The sequence below is a fragment of the Gobio gobio genome, assembly GCF_949357685.1.
Source record: "Gobio gobio genome assembly, chromosome: 2".
NCBI classification, from domain to species: domain Eukaryota; kingdom Metazoa; phylum Chordata; class Actinopteri; order Cypriniformes; family Gobionidae; genus Gobio; species Gobio gobio.
In genome coordinates, this window is record NC_137098.1 from 22945359 (window position 1) to 22961687 (window position 16329).

General features: G+C 40.2%; 1 protein-coding gene across 1 annotated transcript in view; it reads left to right on the forward strand.

The window, feature by feature from the left end:
* The window catches only part of col25a1 (collagen type XXV alpha 1 chain), a gene marked incomplete at its 3' end in the record, with an annotated part of 823527 nt that overhangs the window by 791040 nt on the left and 16158 nt on the right, over positions 1-16329 (forward strand). The window contains exons 26-35 of the mRNA XM_079803471.1: positions 82-162; positions 295-357; positions 693-743; positions 1210-1236; positions 1657-1737; positions 2038-2073; positions 5976-6029; positions 6262-6315; positions 6428-6454; positions 6602-6655. Coding sequence (XP_079659597.1) covers positions 82-162; positions 295-357; positions 693-743; positions 1210-1236; positions 1657-1737; positions 2038-2073; positions 5976-6029; positions 6262-6315; positions 6428-6454; positions 6602-6655 — 528 coding nt within the window. The remainder of the gene's footprint in view (positions 1-81; positions 163-294; positions 358-692; positions 744-1209; positions 1237-1656; positions 1738-2037; positions 2074-5975; positions 6030-6261; positions 6316-6427; positions 6455-6601; positions 6656-16329) is intronic.

The following is a 16329-nucleotide window of genomic DNA, read 5'->3' on the forward strand; positions in this document are numbered from 1 at the left end:
GTCTGTCAACTGACTCATATCTAAGCACAATTTTTTATATAATCATTTATCACAATTAATGCAATCCACACATGTTGATAGGGTCACAAAGGTTCTAAAGGTGATATGGGAAATCCTGGAATATCAGGAGAAAAGGGATCAATGGGTCTTCCTGGCTTACAGGTAAAATAATCTGAGCGTGAGATTTGTTGATACTTGTGATATTAAATGTAAAATGTTTTAACATGAACAGGCCTAATGGCTTGTCACATTGTTTAAGTAAGTTAAGTCATGTCTCGGGTAATGTGCCCGCAGGGTGTGAATGGTCTGAAAGGAGACAAAGGAGACACAGGCATGGCTGGCCCTCAGGGACCCTCTGTAAGTACAGCCAAAAATAGTGTCCAACCAAAATGTGAATTCATGCATGGTCTGCTGTCTACCTCAGTGACAGCTGTAGACAACTGGGACTAGTCTTGACAGTTTGCATGATGTCAGTTCATATAGACTAAATGTTTTTTTGTTTTTTTTATCAATTTACATGCATGATGCCAAATCACGTTACCTTATATTGGGCCTTACTGTAGTAGTGTAATTGAGGGGCAGATTATTTAAACAGCCTCTCTATCTTTGTGCCCTGCTGTCCCTCATATCTTCTGTGTATATTTCAGTTATGCAATTTTTATCTTGCATTTTATCTCACATTAATATTACAGATTATTGGGCCTCCTGGAGCACCTGGTCCACATGGATCACCTGGACCCATGGTGAGTTAAATATGCTTTGCACAACAGAAATGGTATAAGGTGGTAACTTTTTTTTTTAAAGATAATCTATTTTCACCCCACTGGCAAACCCCAAATTTAGTGAGTTTTATGCTTGAAGCAACAACGATTTGCCAGTGGTAATACATTACCTTTATTAAGTTTAACTTGATCTTGTTTTAGGGACTGTTTAGATGTCATTAATTTATTTATTATTTTAGCAGTGGATATATCCAAGTTGTTTATTAGCATCACAAAAAGTCTCTTTGCCCTTGTTCTCTATACATTCAGACAGTTCTGAAAGTCTGCAGTTTATTGTCATGTTATTCCAGACCAGTCTCTGAGAGTCTGTGTGGCCTTAAAACCTTCAAACTTAGTGCTTTTAAAAATTAAACTGCTTCAAATGACAAGGTTTTTAAACTACTCCAAATTAGTGTGTGTGTATTATTAATGCTGCGTTGTGTTGCAGGGTCCTCATGGATTCCCTGGCCCAAAGGTATGTCATTAGCATATCTGCACTATAGCTGTATCAGTGTCACAGCCATGCCTGGGTCTAAACTTTGTTGCTAATGAATTCATTTGTAACACTTTATTTAAGCGTTCAATACTTGCTATTAACTAGTTGCTTATTAGCATGCATATTACTAGGATATTGGCTGTTTATTAGTACTTATAAAGCACACAATAATGTCTTATTCTGCATGAACTTAATCACTTTGACTTTAACTTCCACTGGGTGTTCCTGTCTCAAAATGTTTTAGTCCCTGTAGTCATCCAAGTCTTTGTAGACTATCAGGTGCAATTTATTCAGGAGTATTTCAATCTGTGCTATTTGTACAGAAATCAAAAGACAAGATGCTTCTGAGTAAATGTTACCCAGCATTCCCTAAACTGTCGTCTATACTCGTCTATTTAGGGGGAACCAGGGTTGCACGGTCTCAAGGGACTGCGAGGGGAGACTGGGTATAAGGGTGACAGAGGACCCCTGGGTCTCCCTGTAAGTACACAACAGCCATGCATCCTAGGATCTTAGTACTTAATCACCACTTATTTTGACTCAACATCGTCTAACCTTTACCACATTCCCCACTGTGCATTTGTTTGCTGTTATAAACGTATGTTTTCATTGTCGTGACTTGTGCAGACAACCAAGCCTGATTTGCTGCCCCTTAAACTTTGTGTGTTAGTTAAACATCTATTTGTTTATCTTTGTTAACAGCTGTTAAGTTTTTTGTCCAGTTCACTCATCATGTACTAATCGCACTTTTCAAACATTCATACTTCCATAAATGCACAGGGAGCATCTGGCTTGGATGGCAAGCCGGGACCTAGGGTGAGTCTCAAGCCAAGTGTTTCACAACCCCCCCAACCCCCAACACTGTCCTACATCTTAAAAAACCAAAATGGGTCGTGTGACACATTTATGGTAATCGGGGAATGTGGTTAGACTTGTTTCATCAATGTTCAGCTCTATGTGACAGTGAAAAATTAAACAAGTCTTTCTGCTGACAAGATTGACATTAACACAGATTTAACACTCACGCATCCATTAACATTCCATTTATTATTTATGCTCATTCATGTATTTATTTTGGGATTTGCATGATTACATGCACTGTAAAACCCAACAAGTTCAGCTAACTCATTTTTTTTGAGGACACCGATTACCTCAAACCATTTAGGTTTATAAAAAATAATAGTTATGAGTACTCTGCACTTATTTTAATCAAGTCCACTAAAAAAAGATATTTCTTAATATACAATTGAACTTTACACTGCATTCAAATACTTGATATAGCTGAACCTTCCCTATATTGAGTAAAACAGCTGAAATTACAAACTTTAAATTAACTCAGAGTGCTTGCAGTTACTGCTAGCTCACAATAGCACACACAAAGTCAAATCTAGTAAGTTAAGCTAACTCATTAACTTTGAGGACACTGATTACCTTAATTCTTTTAATTTTAGAAAACAATAGTTATGAGTACTTTGAACTTATTTTAATTGAGTTCACTAAAATAAGACACTCATTGCAATCAAGAAATTAAGTGATTAATTAAGTTATGATTGAGTATTAGTGATGAACACCTGATGATAATGAGCAGAATCACAGAAGGAAAGAGAAACACAAGAACTACAATTGACTCAAGCCACAGCTTTGGATGAAATAACAGAAGATAAAAGAAGACATTCAATTTCTGATGATCTCAGCAGAGGAGGATTAAACAACTCCACAAACAGCACTACCAGCTTCACACATTACTTACCAGACTGACTTTATTTCTGTCATTTCTGTTTTAATGAAAATAATAGTTTAAGTCACCATGATGGAGATGAGTGTTTGCTTTAGTTGGGCTCTTGACCCTTAATTCTTTAACTTTAGTTTTTTATCTGTCTGTTTTAACTGTGTGTAAAAACATATTTGTTATGGTAAGGAACGCCAAGAGAAAATGTGATTAGGTGATGTTGGCTATACAATGATTTTGGTATAATCATCATGTAGTGGCTTAAGTCACTGATCTCACTCAGAGTTTTATGCTCTGGTTATAGCAGTATTATTCATAATGGTGGCTACATGATTCAACAGCACAAGATCCAGCACTGTTGTGCTAATCATGTAGTGCTCAAAAGGTTTTAATTTTTGGCATTACTTAGACACACACAGACATCAAGAATATGCGTATGAATCTCAACAATGGTGACAATTAATGAAAAGCTTTATGCTGCAGTGCATTGGGGCATGAATAAATTATGCATCTGAATTGTGACTAATTTTCCTTGATTCTTGCTATTTGCTTTTACTTTTGCTGTGTTTGTTGTGATGTTATTGTAGCTTGTTTTATGTTCAAAGGTGATCTGTTTATCTGAATTTTTTTTTTTTTTTGAGTATCACCATTGTTGAGATTCATACTCTGATTCTTGATCTCGGTGTGTGTCAATTAGAAGTGGTAAGTTTGGATCATTTCACTGACTTGGATCTTTGAGTCTCGCTCAGCAAAATTAACTAATCTTTTGTTGAGTAATTTTGTTAATTTCAGAAAAATATAATTAAAATGACGTGTTAAATACCCCATCCCATCTAGTACATATGAAAATGTTGATTACATTTGTAAAACTAAATAAAAATAAACTATAGGGTACTGCAACTAAAGCCAAATGATAAGAAACTGAAACGTTTAATTAATTGGTTAGTTGTTGGGTCAGGCTATTGCAGTCTAACTCTGTTAGTTCACCTCACCTCTTGATCCAAGACTTTCTTTCTTTTGCAGCTTCATATTTATCACGTTTGTTCTCCGCCTCTCGTGTCTTCGAACTCCTCGAGACGTTAGTTGTCGACTCGTCTGTGTCTGACTCTGATGGGGCAGGGCCGGGCCATGTGACACAGGCCCAGGAACAGAATGATTAGTTCGTCTTTCGAGTCTCGAGTCTCGAGTCTCGAGTTCGGGTTTGAGTCTTTCGTTCTTCCTGTCAGTCCCATAGAGTATATGCTGTCAGTAACGGAAACAGAAAAGATTTGTTCTTACAAGTCTTTCGGGTTTGACGTTTAAGTCATTCGTTCTTTTGCCACGTGACTTGTCACCGTATTGAACACTAGTTCACAACCTTTTTACTAACAAGCACATAGTTTTTTTTTATATATATATATATATATATATATATATATATATATATATAATTCTCAGTTAATATCAGACATAAACAAATATTGGAAATATATTAACTATTCAAGTCTAACATCACAAATTCAAGTCAATTAGACTATTACTCATTTTGAATCATATAGCACAAACACACACACATACATACATTATATATATATATATGTATATATATATCATAACTGATTTTTATTCATTAATAACACAAGGACAAAAAAAATTATATAACAACTCAATAGAGAAAAATAAAATACAGTTGATTCAAAACTAGTAATAGTCTAATTGACTTGAATTTGTGATTTTAGACTTGAATAGTCTATATATTTCCCATATTTGTATATGTCTGATATTAACTGAGAATTATGTATAAACATTTTTTAAAAATAAAATAAAATAACGACATGCTTGTTAGTAAAAAGGTTGTGAACTAGTGTTCAATACGGTGACAAGCCACGTGGCAAAAGAACGAATGACTCAAACGTCAAACCCGAAAGACTCGTAAGAACTAATCTTTTCTATTTCCGTTACTGACAGCATAGACTCTATGGGACAGACAGGAAGAACGAAAGACTCAAACCCGAGACTCGAAAGAACTAATCTTTTCTGTTTCCGCTACTGACAGCATAGACTCTATGGGACTGACAGGAAGAACGAAAGACTCAAACCCGAACTCGAGACTCGAAAGATGAACTATAATCATTTTTGTTGTTTCCAGTACAGATTCAGTGTAATGCGCATGCGCGGTCAACACAAAATGAACGAATCACTCTCTGAGACAACTCGGTAGTCACGAGTCAAATTAAAGATTTGTTCAAAATGAACAAATCGTTTATGAACGACACATTACTAGTGTCAATGTACTGTTGTAGATTAAAACCTTTTGTGCTTTAATTTTATTAATTAAAAAATTGTCTTACCATAACAAATGTGCAAAACATGTCTTGTCAAGGGTCAAGATCCCAACAAAAGCAAACACTGAACACCATCATGGTGAATTCAAATGAAACTTTTATTTTCAATATAACAGAAATTACAGAAATAAAGTTAGTCTGGTTAGTAATGTGTGAATCTGGTAATGCTGTTTGTGGAGTTGTTTAATCCTCCTCTGCTGAGATCTTCAGAGATTTAATGTCTTCTTTTATCCTTCAGTTGATTTCATCTAAAGCTGTGGCTGAAGTCAGTTGTAGTTCTTGTGTTTCTCTTTCCTTCAGTGATTCTGCTCATTACCATCATCAGGTGTCACCACCAATAAGCAATTATCACTTATTTAATCACTTAACAATACAATTATTATCCAATTATCATGCCGGGAACTAGAAATGTTCATTCAGTTTGAGTTCTGTTTCAGTCATTGTGTTCACACAACATTCGGTAATATTTGAGTGCAGTGAACTCATTTTTATTTAGTACATACAACTGTTAGGTTTTACAGTGTGCTTAGGATAAAGTCTGAGAAAAAGATAAACATGAAGAGCTGATTGGTCAAACTTATGGCAGTCCGCTTTTCTGAACTGTGTTGATATGCAAGATTTTTATAAAAGCAGATGCAAAACCTCATATGCTCTCTTATTTATAGGGTAACGATGGACCAGTCGGGGCTCCTGGTCCAGCGGGTCCAAAGGGAGATAGAGTAAGTTTTTTATTTCATAAGATTTATTTATTTTGTATTATTTAATTTTTTGTATTTAATTTTGTTTTATTTCAAATTATTTTATTTTATTTAGGTTTTAATGTTTGTTGCTGTTTTTTGCTGTCTTAGCTGGATAATTGTGTGTAATTACACAAATCAGGATGGAAACTATTATACTACTATACACTAGATTTGTTTATATAAAAGGTGCTGTTCAATGTACCTGTCACAGGGTGAGAAGGGTGATGTTGGTGATCCTGGACCCAGAGGGCCATATGGGCTACCTGTAAGTACTCGAATAATTATTTGGCAACTCATTAATGATCACATTATTCACTATTTTAGTTCCAGAGAATATTATTCAATTTTAGTTTCTTTTTCTTTCTTGTTTTTTGAAGGGAGCTGCTGGAACACCTGGAATGGATGTGAGTTGTCGATCTTAATGTTCTGCTTATGTGCTGACTCTTATTGTTTGTTTCCTGGGTTGCTTCCTGCTACTGTTCTGCCCTCTAGTACCCCTGAACGGATGAGCCTCCAAACATTTGTAATTACTTGAAGTTGTATTTTTGCAGGGGTTACCAGGCTTAAAGGGAGACAAGGGCGACGTGGGGGAAAGAGGAGAAAAGGTGATTGTGACATAGATGTTGTGAAACAGGGAATGAACCTTTCGCTCTCTTTATTGATTAGATCTGATGTCAATGGACATTTACAAAGCAGCTCAGGCACAGAGGCCTTCATATAGACATAATGTGGGCCATGGAGTTTGAGATCAGTGTTAAGATCTTACATTTAATAGATTTTCTGCTACATAGGAAATAGGAAAATAGCAATATTTATAGTTACAGGACAAAGTATATTATGAACTCTATGACTCTGCATAAATTATCATTAATCACATAATTTAATCTGATTTTCAGCTAAGACAAAGCAAAAGACAAACATGGTTTACATGTAAAAATATTAAATCTAAAGGTGCACACAATTTTCCCTCCTACACTGTGAATGTTTACTTGGGGTGTGTAACGGTACACGCATTTGTACCAAAAATGTTATGGATGGTACATGACAGGTACAGTTTTTTTGGTTCATTACGCACACTGTTAAAAAATGCTGTACAAAACGGCCAAATTTTGACAGTAACATGCTGTTTTCCAATAAAACAGTAATATACCGTAGAAAATAATGTATTCTGGTAATATTTGTCATTTTCGAGAAAATAGCCAACAGGAATATACTGTGAATTAACAGCGCTCGAAGTCGACGCTCAGAGGCTGTACTCCAAATCACACCCTATACCCTCATTCACTATTCCCTACACTAGTTCACTGATATAGTCCACTTGACAGAGTGAGCGAAAAGAAGTGAGTGAATTCAGACACTGATGAACACCTGCTGTTATCACTGAAGGAAAGAGAAACAAAAAGTTGATTTCATCAACTGAAGATAAAAGAAGACGTTAAATCTCTGAAGATCTCAACTCCACAAACAGCCTCACCAGCTTCACGCTTACTAACCAGACTGACTTTATTTCTGTCAGACATCTACAGAAGCTCTTATTGAGAATTGACAGATGCTGTTTTATTGTTTCTTTTGACGTTACCATTATGGTGATCAATGTTTGCTTTAGTTGGGCTATTGAATCTTGACATAATAACATAAAGTATATTATATTACAAGCAAAGCCAAAAGAAAATGTAAACAGGTGATGTTGACTATTTATTAATGGTCTGATTTACTGAGCTCTGTCAGAGTCTAATCCAATATGACATAGATTATGTTTTTATATTTTATTATGGTATCCCAATAATTTTACAGCATAAGAGTCATCAGTATTGCAACAAACAGAAAATTTGAAGGACATGAAATCAGTTTGTGGTCAGAACATTTTGAATACCAGAATCATTCAGACTCACATAGACATCAATAATCGGCGGCATGAATGAATGATTCTGCTGAATAGCCTGGTTATTCTCTTTAATTCTTACTATTTACCTTTTTTTTTGGTGGTGTTTTTGTGTTGACTTTTAGTAGTGTTTTTTGATGTTATCTATTCATCTTTTTTGTTGATTGTCACCATTGTTGAGATTCATATGTTGATTGTTGATGTATATAATAATCATAATCATTGCTAATAATTAATAATAATAAATAATAATAATAGACTTTATTTTATATAGTGCCTTTAAAATGCATCTCAAAGCGCTTCACAAAACATAAACATGCAAAAAATATAATAAATACAAAAATACAAACATTATGAAATGTAGGGCTAAACCATAATACAGCCATTATAAACAATTTATATAAAAGCTACCCGAAACAAATAAGTTTTCAGGGAAGGTTTAAAAACACTATGTGATTCCGCTTGCCTAATCTCCACAGGCAGGGAGTTCCAGAGTTTTGGAGCATTTGATGAAAAGGCCCTATCACCCTTGGATTTAAGTTTAGTTTTGGGAACAATTAAAAGGCCAGCTTCAGAGGAGCGAAGTTCACGTAGTGGTTTGTATGGGGTTAAAAGCTCAGTGTTTTAAAGAGGTGTAAGTCCATGCAAAGCCTTTTAGGCAAGCATTAGAATTTTAAAATCAACACGGAATCTAACAGGGAGCCAGTGTAAGGATTCAAGTACAGGGGAAATGTGATCCCCTGTCCGGTTTCCAGACAGAATTCGAGCGGCTGCATTCTGTACCAACTGTAGTTTGTTAAGGGTAGCTTTTGGGACCCCGGCCAGCAAAGCATTACAGTAATCAATTCGTGAAAATACAAATATGTTAATTAGCTTTTCAGCCACAGGTAGTGACAGCATGGGACGCAATTTGGCAATATTTCTCAGATGAAAAAAAGATGTCTTGACAGTGCTCTGAACATGAGGATCAAATGTTAGGGTGCTATCAAATATTACTCCCAAATTTTTTTATTTTGTTTGAAACTGAAGTGTAGAACCCTCTACGCTTAAAGCTGGAGACCCAGCCTTATGTAGCTGGTGGGGCGAACCAACGAGCATTACTTCCGTCTTGTCACTATTCAGAGATAGAAAATTACTAGACATCCATTTTTTTACCTCAGAGATACATGAAGAAAGATAGGACACAGCCACATTAACATCAGGTTTTGAATGTATATAAACCTGAGAGTCATCTGCATAAAAGTGAAAGCTGAGACCGAGTGATCTTAAAGGTTGACCCAGAGGATAAAGGTACATGTTAAAAAGTATAGGGCCCAGGATAGAACCTTGAGGAACACCAGATTGTACTACACCAATAGCAGATCTACAACCACCCATAGCGATAAACTGCTTTCTATCAGAAAAATAGGACTTAAACCAGCTTAGTGCAGTATCAGAGACACCAAAAACAGATCCTAACCGAACAAGTAAAACATTATGATCAACAGTGTCAAAAGCGGCACTAAGATCAAGCAGAATTAAAATAGAGAGACAGCCAGAATCAGAAGCCACTAACAGATCATTAGTGACCTTAACTAATGCAGTTTCAGTGCTATGAAATTTCCGAAATCCCGATTGAAGGGGCTCATAAAGATTATTTGCGACTAGATGGGCGTGTAATTGAGTAGCAACAATCCGCTCAAAAATTTTGGCGAGAAAGGGGAGATTGGAAATGGGACGAAAATTATTTAAATTGTCATGGTTTGTGTCCTTTTTTTTTTGGTACAGGAGTTTGGTACAGCAGCAGTTTTAAATGTTGCCGGCACCACACCAGTGCACAGAGAATCGTTTATAATATTCAGTACAACAGGACATAAGGTAGCAAAACATGATTGGAATAGGCAAGTTGGTACAGGATCAACTATGGAAGTGGCAGCTTTCATTTTAGAAACCTCGTTACACAATGAAGGTAAGTCCAATGATGAGAAATGTGAGAGAAGAGTACCGGAAAATTCAATAGTGATCATGTGAGGAAGAGATGAAGGAAGAGCAGAAATAATACATTTACGAAGGTTATCAATCTTGGAGCTGAAAAAGTCAAGAAACTTATTACAGAGGTGAGTCGAAACAGGAACAGTTGAATGACTGTTACATTTGAGAAGTTTGTTAATAGAATTAAATAATTGTCTTGGGTTATTCTGATTGTTGTCGATTAATTGAGCAAAATAAACAGACCTGGCCGATGCAATTTGGGTCTTATATTCAAGCAAGTGTTCCTTCCAGGCCTGGTGAAAGACAGTCAAGCCAGACATACGCCACCTGCGCTCCATTGAACGACATGATGCTTTCATAGCACGCAGATTCTCATTATACCAGGGAGAAGATCGACGAAAGGAAACCATTCGTGATTTCATAGGAGCAAATAGGTTCAAGCCAGACGAGAGAACAGAATTTAACATGAGAACTTTGTCCTCCAATGCATCAGATGACGGAACCAAGCTCAAGGAGGAGCCAATAAAATCAGAGAAATCAGAGGGTTCAATCGATCTCCATTTACGATAGTTAAGAATGCGCGAAGAGGTAGTGTTTATGTCAGGCAGTTCCATATTAAAAAGAATAGACAGATGATCAGACAGCCCAAAGTCAGAGGTGTACAACTGTGACACAAATGAGCCGTTTGAGATCACCAAGTCAAGAGTATGGCCTTTATTATGTGTAGGACAGTCCACGAGCTGGCTCAAATCGAAGCAGTCCAGTAGAGATATAAATTATTTTGGTGTTGTAGAATCTTTTTTGTCCATATGGATGTTAAACTCCCCCACAATTAAAGTTCTCTCAAATTTGAGGCATAGCAAGGACAACATATCTGCAAATTCAAATAAAAAGTCTGTATCGTTTCAGGAGGCCTGTAGACTGTAGCTATGGCAGTGGAAATGGGGGCAGATACACTTAAAACAAGACATTCAAATAAGTTAAACTGTGGAATAGCCACAGGACTCATGCTGAACTTATTTATATGTTATTATATAGTACAATAATACCCCCTATGTGAGTCTAAATGACACCGTAGAAATCCTTCATAATTGATTCCTAATCACTGCTTGATATTTTGATATTTATGATAACGTAAAGTTATATGAATTTATAGATCAATGGGTTTGTTTAGGGAACAGACATTGCCATTCCATTACGATTATGTCATCAGAAATATTATCGATTATGCATAACCAATAACACCTGATTAAATTTTTTTAGCTACAACAAATGTGTCTAAGAAACACATGGTTACAGCAGCCAAAGGAAAACTATTGTTACAAAGTCAAGGGTCAAGAGACCAACTGAACCAAATATTTATCACTATAATGGTGACCAACATTTTCAATTAAACATCAACACCTAAAGATCTGTTCATTTTCAATAAGAGCTTCTGTAGACAGAAATAAAGTCAATCTGGTTAGTAATGTGTGTAGCTGGTAATGCTGTTTGTGGAGTTGTTTAATTGTTTAATCCTCCTCTACACTGTAAAACCCATTAAGTTCAGCTAACTCATTTCAGGACACAGATTACCTCAAACCATTTAGGTTTATAAAAAACAATAGTTCCCTTTCGTTCAGTCACTACGACGTAACGTTAGTGACTAACGAATGAATGGGGGTTTCGCTTAGAAGCCTATCATCTTCGAGCTTTAAGAAAACGCCCAATGGCGTGCCAATGCCATGGGGCATGCGGAATTTGCATACGTAACTCCGCCTCACTGCGTGAGTATAAAAGGAAGTACGTGGCAATATCGCATTATGTTTCCGCTTTCGGAGCCAAGAGTACCTACCTCTTCACTCCTCACAAGCCTTCTGAGACTCTGTCAGCCTCTTCGAGACGAGCGCCTTTCCAGTCAGTGTTGGTGTGATGGCGCATTCCAGTGATCGCATACTTCCTGCCTGCTGATCTGCGCAGTGGTCTGCTAGACGGCTGCTGTGTGTTTCCCTGGGCGCTTCGGCATCGACTGCGAGGCTTCCTCTCACAAAAAGAGCTTGCGCGTGGCACGTCTTTTTCAAGACGGCTCGCCCGTGCACTTCCGGGTGCGATCGATCTCCGTTGCTGTCTATGGGCACATTCAATGCTCGACGTGTTTGGGCTTCAGCACGTTCAGGCAGTGTTTGTGGATGTGTCATGTTTCCATTGCGGGAACGTGACTGTCGCGGTCAAGACTCAATGATCTCCGTGAGGAGAGAGAGTCCCCTCTGCCACACCCCAATCTACCGTCCCTGAGTGAGATGGTACTTTGGCTGGTGGCCAGGGTGACCTGAGGGCGGTGCGTGGTCCTCGGGCCACGCCCCCTCTTGCACATCGCTTCCCACGAGTGTTGGACTGAAGCAGCGGCCCGTCTCTGACGCCTCGTTCGTTTCGTTCACACTCCAGATAGCAGTGAGATGTCGATCGCTGCATCCTAAGGTGGGCTGGAGTCCTTTGGGGATGACGATTAGGTTGTGCTTCGCCTCCGGGTGTGTCAGCGCTGCCTGATCCGACCTAAAGTTGACAGCCATGTTATCTCGGGCAGCCGCGAGTCTCGCGCTGGTGTGGAACTCCACCCAGTCGCGAGTGCTCGTGGTTGCGTGATTGGTTTTTGGGGGCGGCACCCGACAGCTGTTGGGACCCGCCCCCAATGCCTTTCGCTCCCGAGGTGCATGAGGAGATCATGCGGTCCCGGAAGTCCCCGTGCTTCCCACAACCGTTTGGTCGCCTTCTCTGCCCTTGATGGGGCTGTGGCCTAAGGGTACACTGGGGCCACCTCCCCCCACTGTTGAACTCTCTGTTGCGCACTACGGTGTCCGCAGAGGGCTTTGACGTGCCGTGGTGTGGCTGTCCTAAGCACCCTCCCAAAGCCTGTGGGCTCGTCTACTTCGGTGGCGTGGTCCTGCAGAGCTACGGGGCAGGCCGCCGCCCCTTTGCACATGCACAAGGGTGGAGCCGACCCAGGGCTCTTCTATGAGCTGCGTGCCGCCACTGTTCCCGCCCAGAACGTACTGGCACGGCCGGACCTGGTTCCCCGAACTCATACTCCTTGCGACAGCCCTCCCTGGCCTATTACTCTGAGAGTCCTCACTCAGAGACGGGGCACCCTATGGCACCCGCGTCCCGATCTGTGGAACCTACGGTGGTCGCCACCATCACTTCCGCTAGGGCAGAGTCCACTCGGCATGCCTATGCGTTGAAGTGGAACCTCTTCGTCACCTGGTGCTCTTCTCGCCTTGAAGACCCCTGGAAATGCCCGATCGGGTCCGTGCTTTCGTTTCTCCAAGAGGATTTGGAGGGAAGGCTGTCTCCCTCCACCCTCAAAGTTTATGTGGCCGCAATATCTGCCCACCACGATCTTTTGGAGAACAAAAAGGTAAGTCAGCACGACCTGATCATCAGGTTCCTGAGGGGGGCGAGGAGTCTGAATCTTCCTCGCTCTCCTCTCGTACCCTCTTGGGACCTCTCAGTAGTTTAAGTGCTCTGCAGAGGCCTCCCTTTGAGCCCTTGTGGTCGGTTGATATTAAGTTCCTGTCGATGAAGACGGCTCTGCTGATCGCATTAAGAGGTTAAGAGGGTCGGGGACCTGCAGGCATTTTCGGTTGACGAAGCGTGCCTAGAATTCGGGCCGGCTAACTCTCACGTGATCCTGAGACCCCGGCCTGGATATGTGCCCAAGGTTCCCACCACTCCGTTCAAAGACCAGGTGGTGAACCTGCAAGCGCTGCCCGAGGAGGGGGCAGACCCAGCCTTGGCACTGCTCTGTCCAGTACGCGCTCTCCGCGCTTACGTAGACATGACGCAGTGTTTCAGGACCTCAGACCAGCTCTTTGTCTGTTATGGTGGAGAGCGGAAGGGAAGTGCTCTCTCAAAGCAAAGGCTGTCTCACTGGATAGTGGACACTAGGGATGCCACAATTCTCAATATAATATTGAACCGTTCGGTACGGCCTTCACGGTTCAATACATGCATGTGAATTGCGTTTTTCCGGTTTTGCATTTAATTAAGTATTTTTCTACAAATTCTATAATTTGCCTCCATCCCAATATACTGAACAACGCGACATACATTTACATCACACGTTAGTGGTAGAGTTATACTCACGGAACACTATAGTAATTCACAATCCCGAAAGTTCCTTATTTGCATGCGTTTTAAAGCCTTGTCGGCGTGTGCACGGTTTAAACACGAGCGCGCGCACTAAACGCTTGTCAAACACGCGATTATTGGACTAAGTCGTCTTACTGCGCTAATACTGTCAAATACACACAAGGTTGACATAAACAGAGTCGGTTATGTCTAAAGTGAAAGTAAAATCGGCGCGTGTCTGTGATGCATGCAGGTCTTACATTGACAGCAGCAGCCTAGTGAACACGCGGTCCTTAAAGGGACAGTTCACCTCTAAAATTATGTCATTATTTACTTTTTAATTCTAATATTGTTCCCAACCTGTATTCATTTCTCATTTTTGAATGAACTATCCATTTAATGTTAATACAACAACAAAAGACAAAGAGAAAATCACTCACTGCTCTTGACTGAAAAACTTTAATACAGTAGATTTAATAGGAATCAGTGTATATTTTATAGTGAAGTCTATGTAGTGTTTTATTTTTACATTTATTCATTCAATTTCATACTTAAATGCTGCTGTACAGCTCTGAGCTGCCAGTGTAAATCTTTATATATATATATATATTATATTATACAATACACTAGGAATGTTTACAAGGGTTTTTTTAAGTAAAGTTTTAAGTTTAAGTAAGGTTTTTCAATTCTTTTAAGTAAAATAAAGAAAGAGTTTTGCAAATAAAAACTAGTCTTTTTTCTCCTTAACTTATTGCTGTTCCTGTCGCTTAAGAATAGAATAGCAAAATACTGATGTGACAACCCATCAGAACCGAACCGAACCGAACCGAAAACCGTGGTTAAAAACCGAGGTATGTATTGAACCGTGGACTAACTGTATTGTTGCATCCCTAGTGGACACCATTGTTTTGGCTTACCAGCAGCAAGGTCGACCATGTCCCCTTGGGGTTCGGGCTCACTCCACTCGGAGTGTCGCCTCCTCTTGGGCATCTGGGCATCGCATCGCTAACAGACATCTGCAGAGCTGCAGGCTGGGCGACACCTAACACATTTGCCAGATTCTACAATCTCCGAGTGGAGCCAGTGTCCGACTATGTACTCGCCCCCCCGAGGGGCCGGTATGGGCCAGGCTCAGGTGTCTTCGCTTGCTCGCCATTCCACTCCTCGGACTGGATACGTGCGATATCTTCCTCAGGTGAGCTCCCCGAGAGCCCTGAGTCCCTCCAGCACTGCTTACGGCGATACCTGTGTCTGCCCTCTAAGCGAGCCCAGACCCTCGTGTCCGGCCAGGTGCCCCGTGTGCATGGTTCCCCTCCGGCGACCCCCACACGTGTATTTCCACCGTAAGCCTCCGCAGTGAGCAGGTGTCTTTCCCTTGGCAAGTCCCTGCCTCCCCTAGGGTTAAAAATCCACCTTCGGCTGGTACCCTAGAGTTTTCCATATGCAGCCCCTAGCGGGTCATATGTGTACTCTTAAGTCCTCCCTACGGGTAGGCATCTTGGCATTTCCTCACTGGAATATGCATCCCAGTGTACCATGGTATTCCTGTGATAAGTGGAGTCCTTCGTCCGTACTAGTCTTACGACAGGGTACTCACACTTACGCAGGGCACTGGAAGACAGCTGAGTGGCGGGATTATATTGGGACCCCCATTCGTTAGTCACTAACATTACGTCGTAGTGACTGAACGAAAGGGAACGTCTCGGTTACGGATGTAACCCTCGTTCCCTGAGGAGGGAACGGAGACGTAACGTCCCGTTGCCACATCAGCTGTGCTACCTGGTACGCAGGAGTTCAGTCTTGGCTCCTCAAGCAGGTAACATAATGCGATATTGCCATGTACTTCCTTTTATACTCACGCGGTGAGGCGGAGTTACGTATACAAATTCCGCATGCCCCATGGCATTGGCACGCCTTTGGGCATTTTCTTAAAGCTCGAAGATGATAGGCTTCTAAGCGAAACCCCCATTCGTTAGTCACTAACGTTACGTCGTAGTGACTGAACGAAAGGGAACCCCCATTCATTAGTCTCTAACGTTACGTCTCCGTTCCCTCCTCAGGGAACGAGGGTTACATCCGTAATCGAGACGTTATGAGTACTATGCGCTTATTTTAATCAAGTCCACTAAAAAAGGATATTTCTTAATATACAATTGAACTTTACACTGCATTCAAATACTTGATATAGCTGAACCTTCCCTATATTGAGTAAAACAGCTGAAATTTAAATTAACTCAGAGTGCTTGCAGTTACTGCAACACTGTAAAACCTAACAGTTGTATGTACTAAAAAAATGAGTTCACTGCACTCAAATATTAC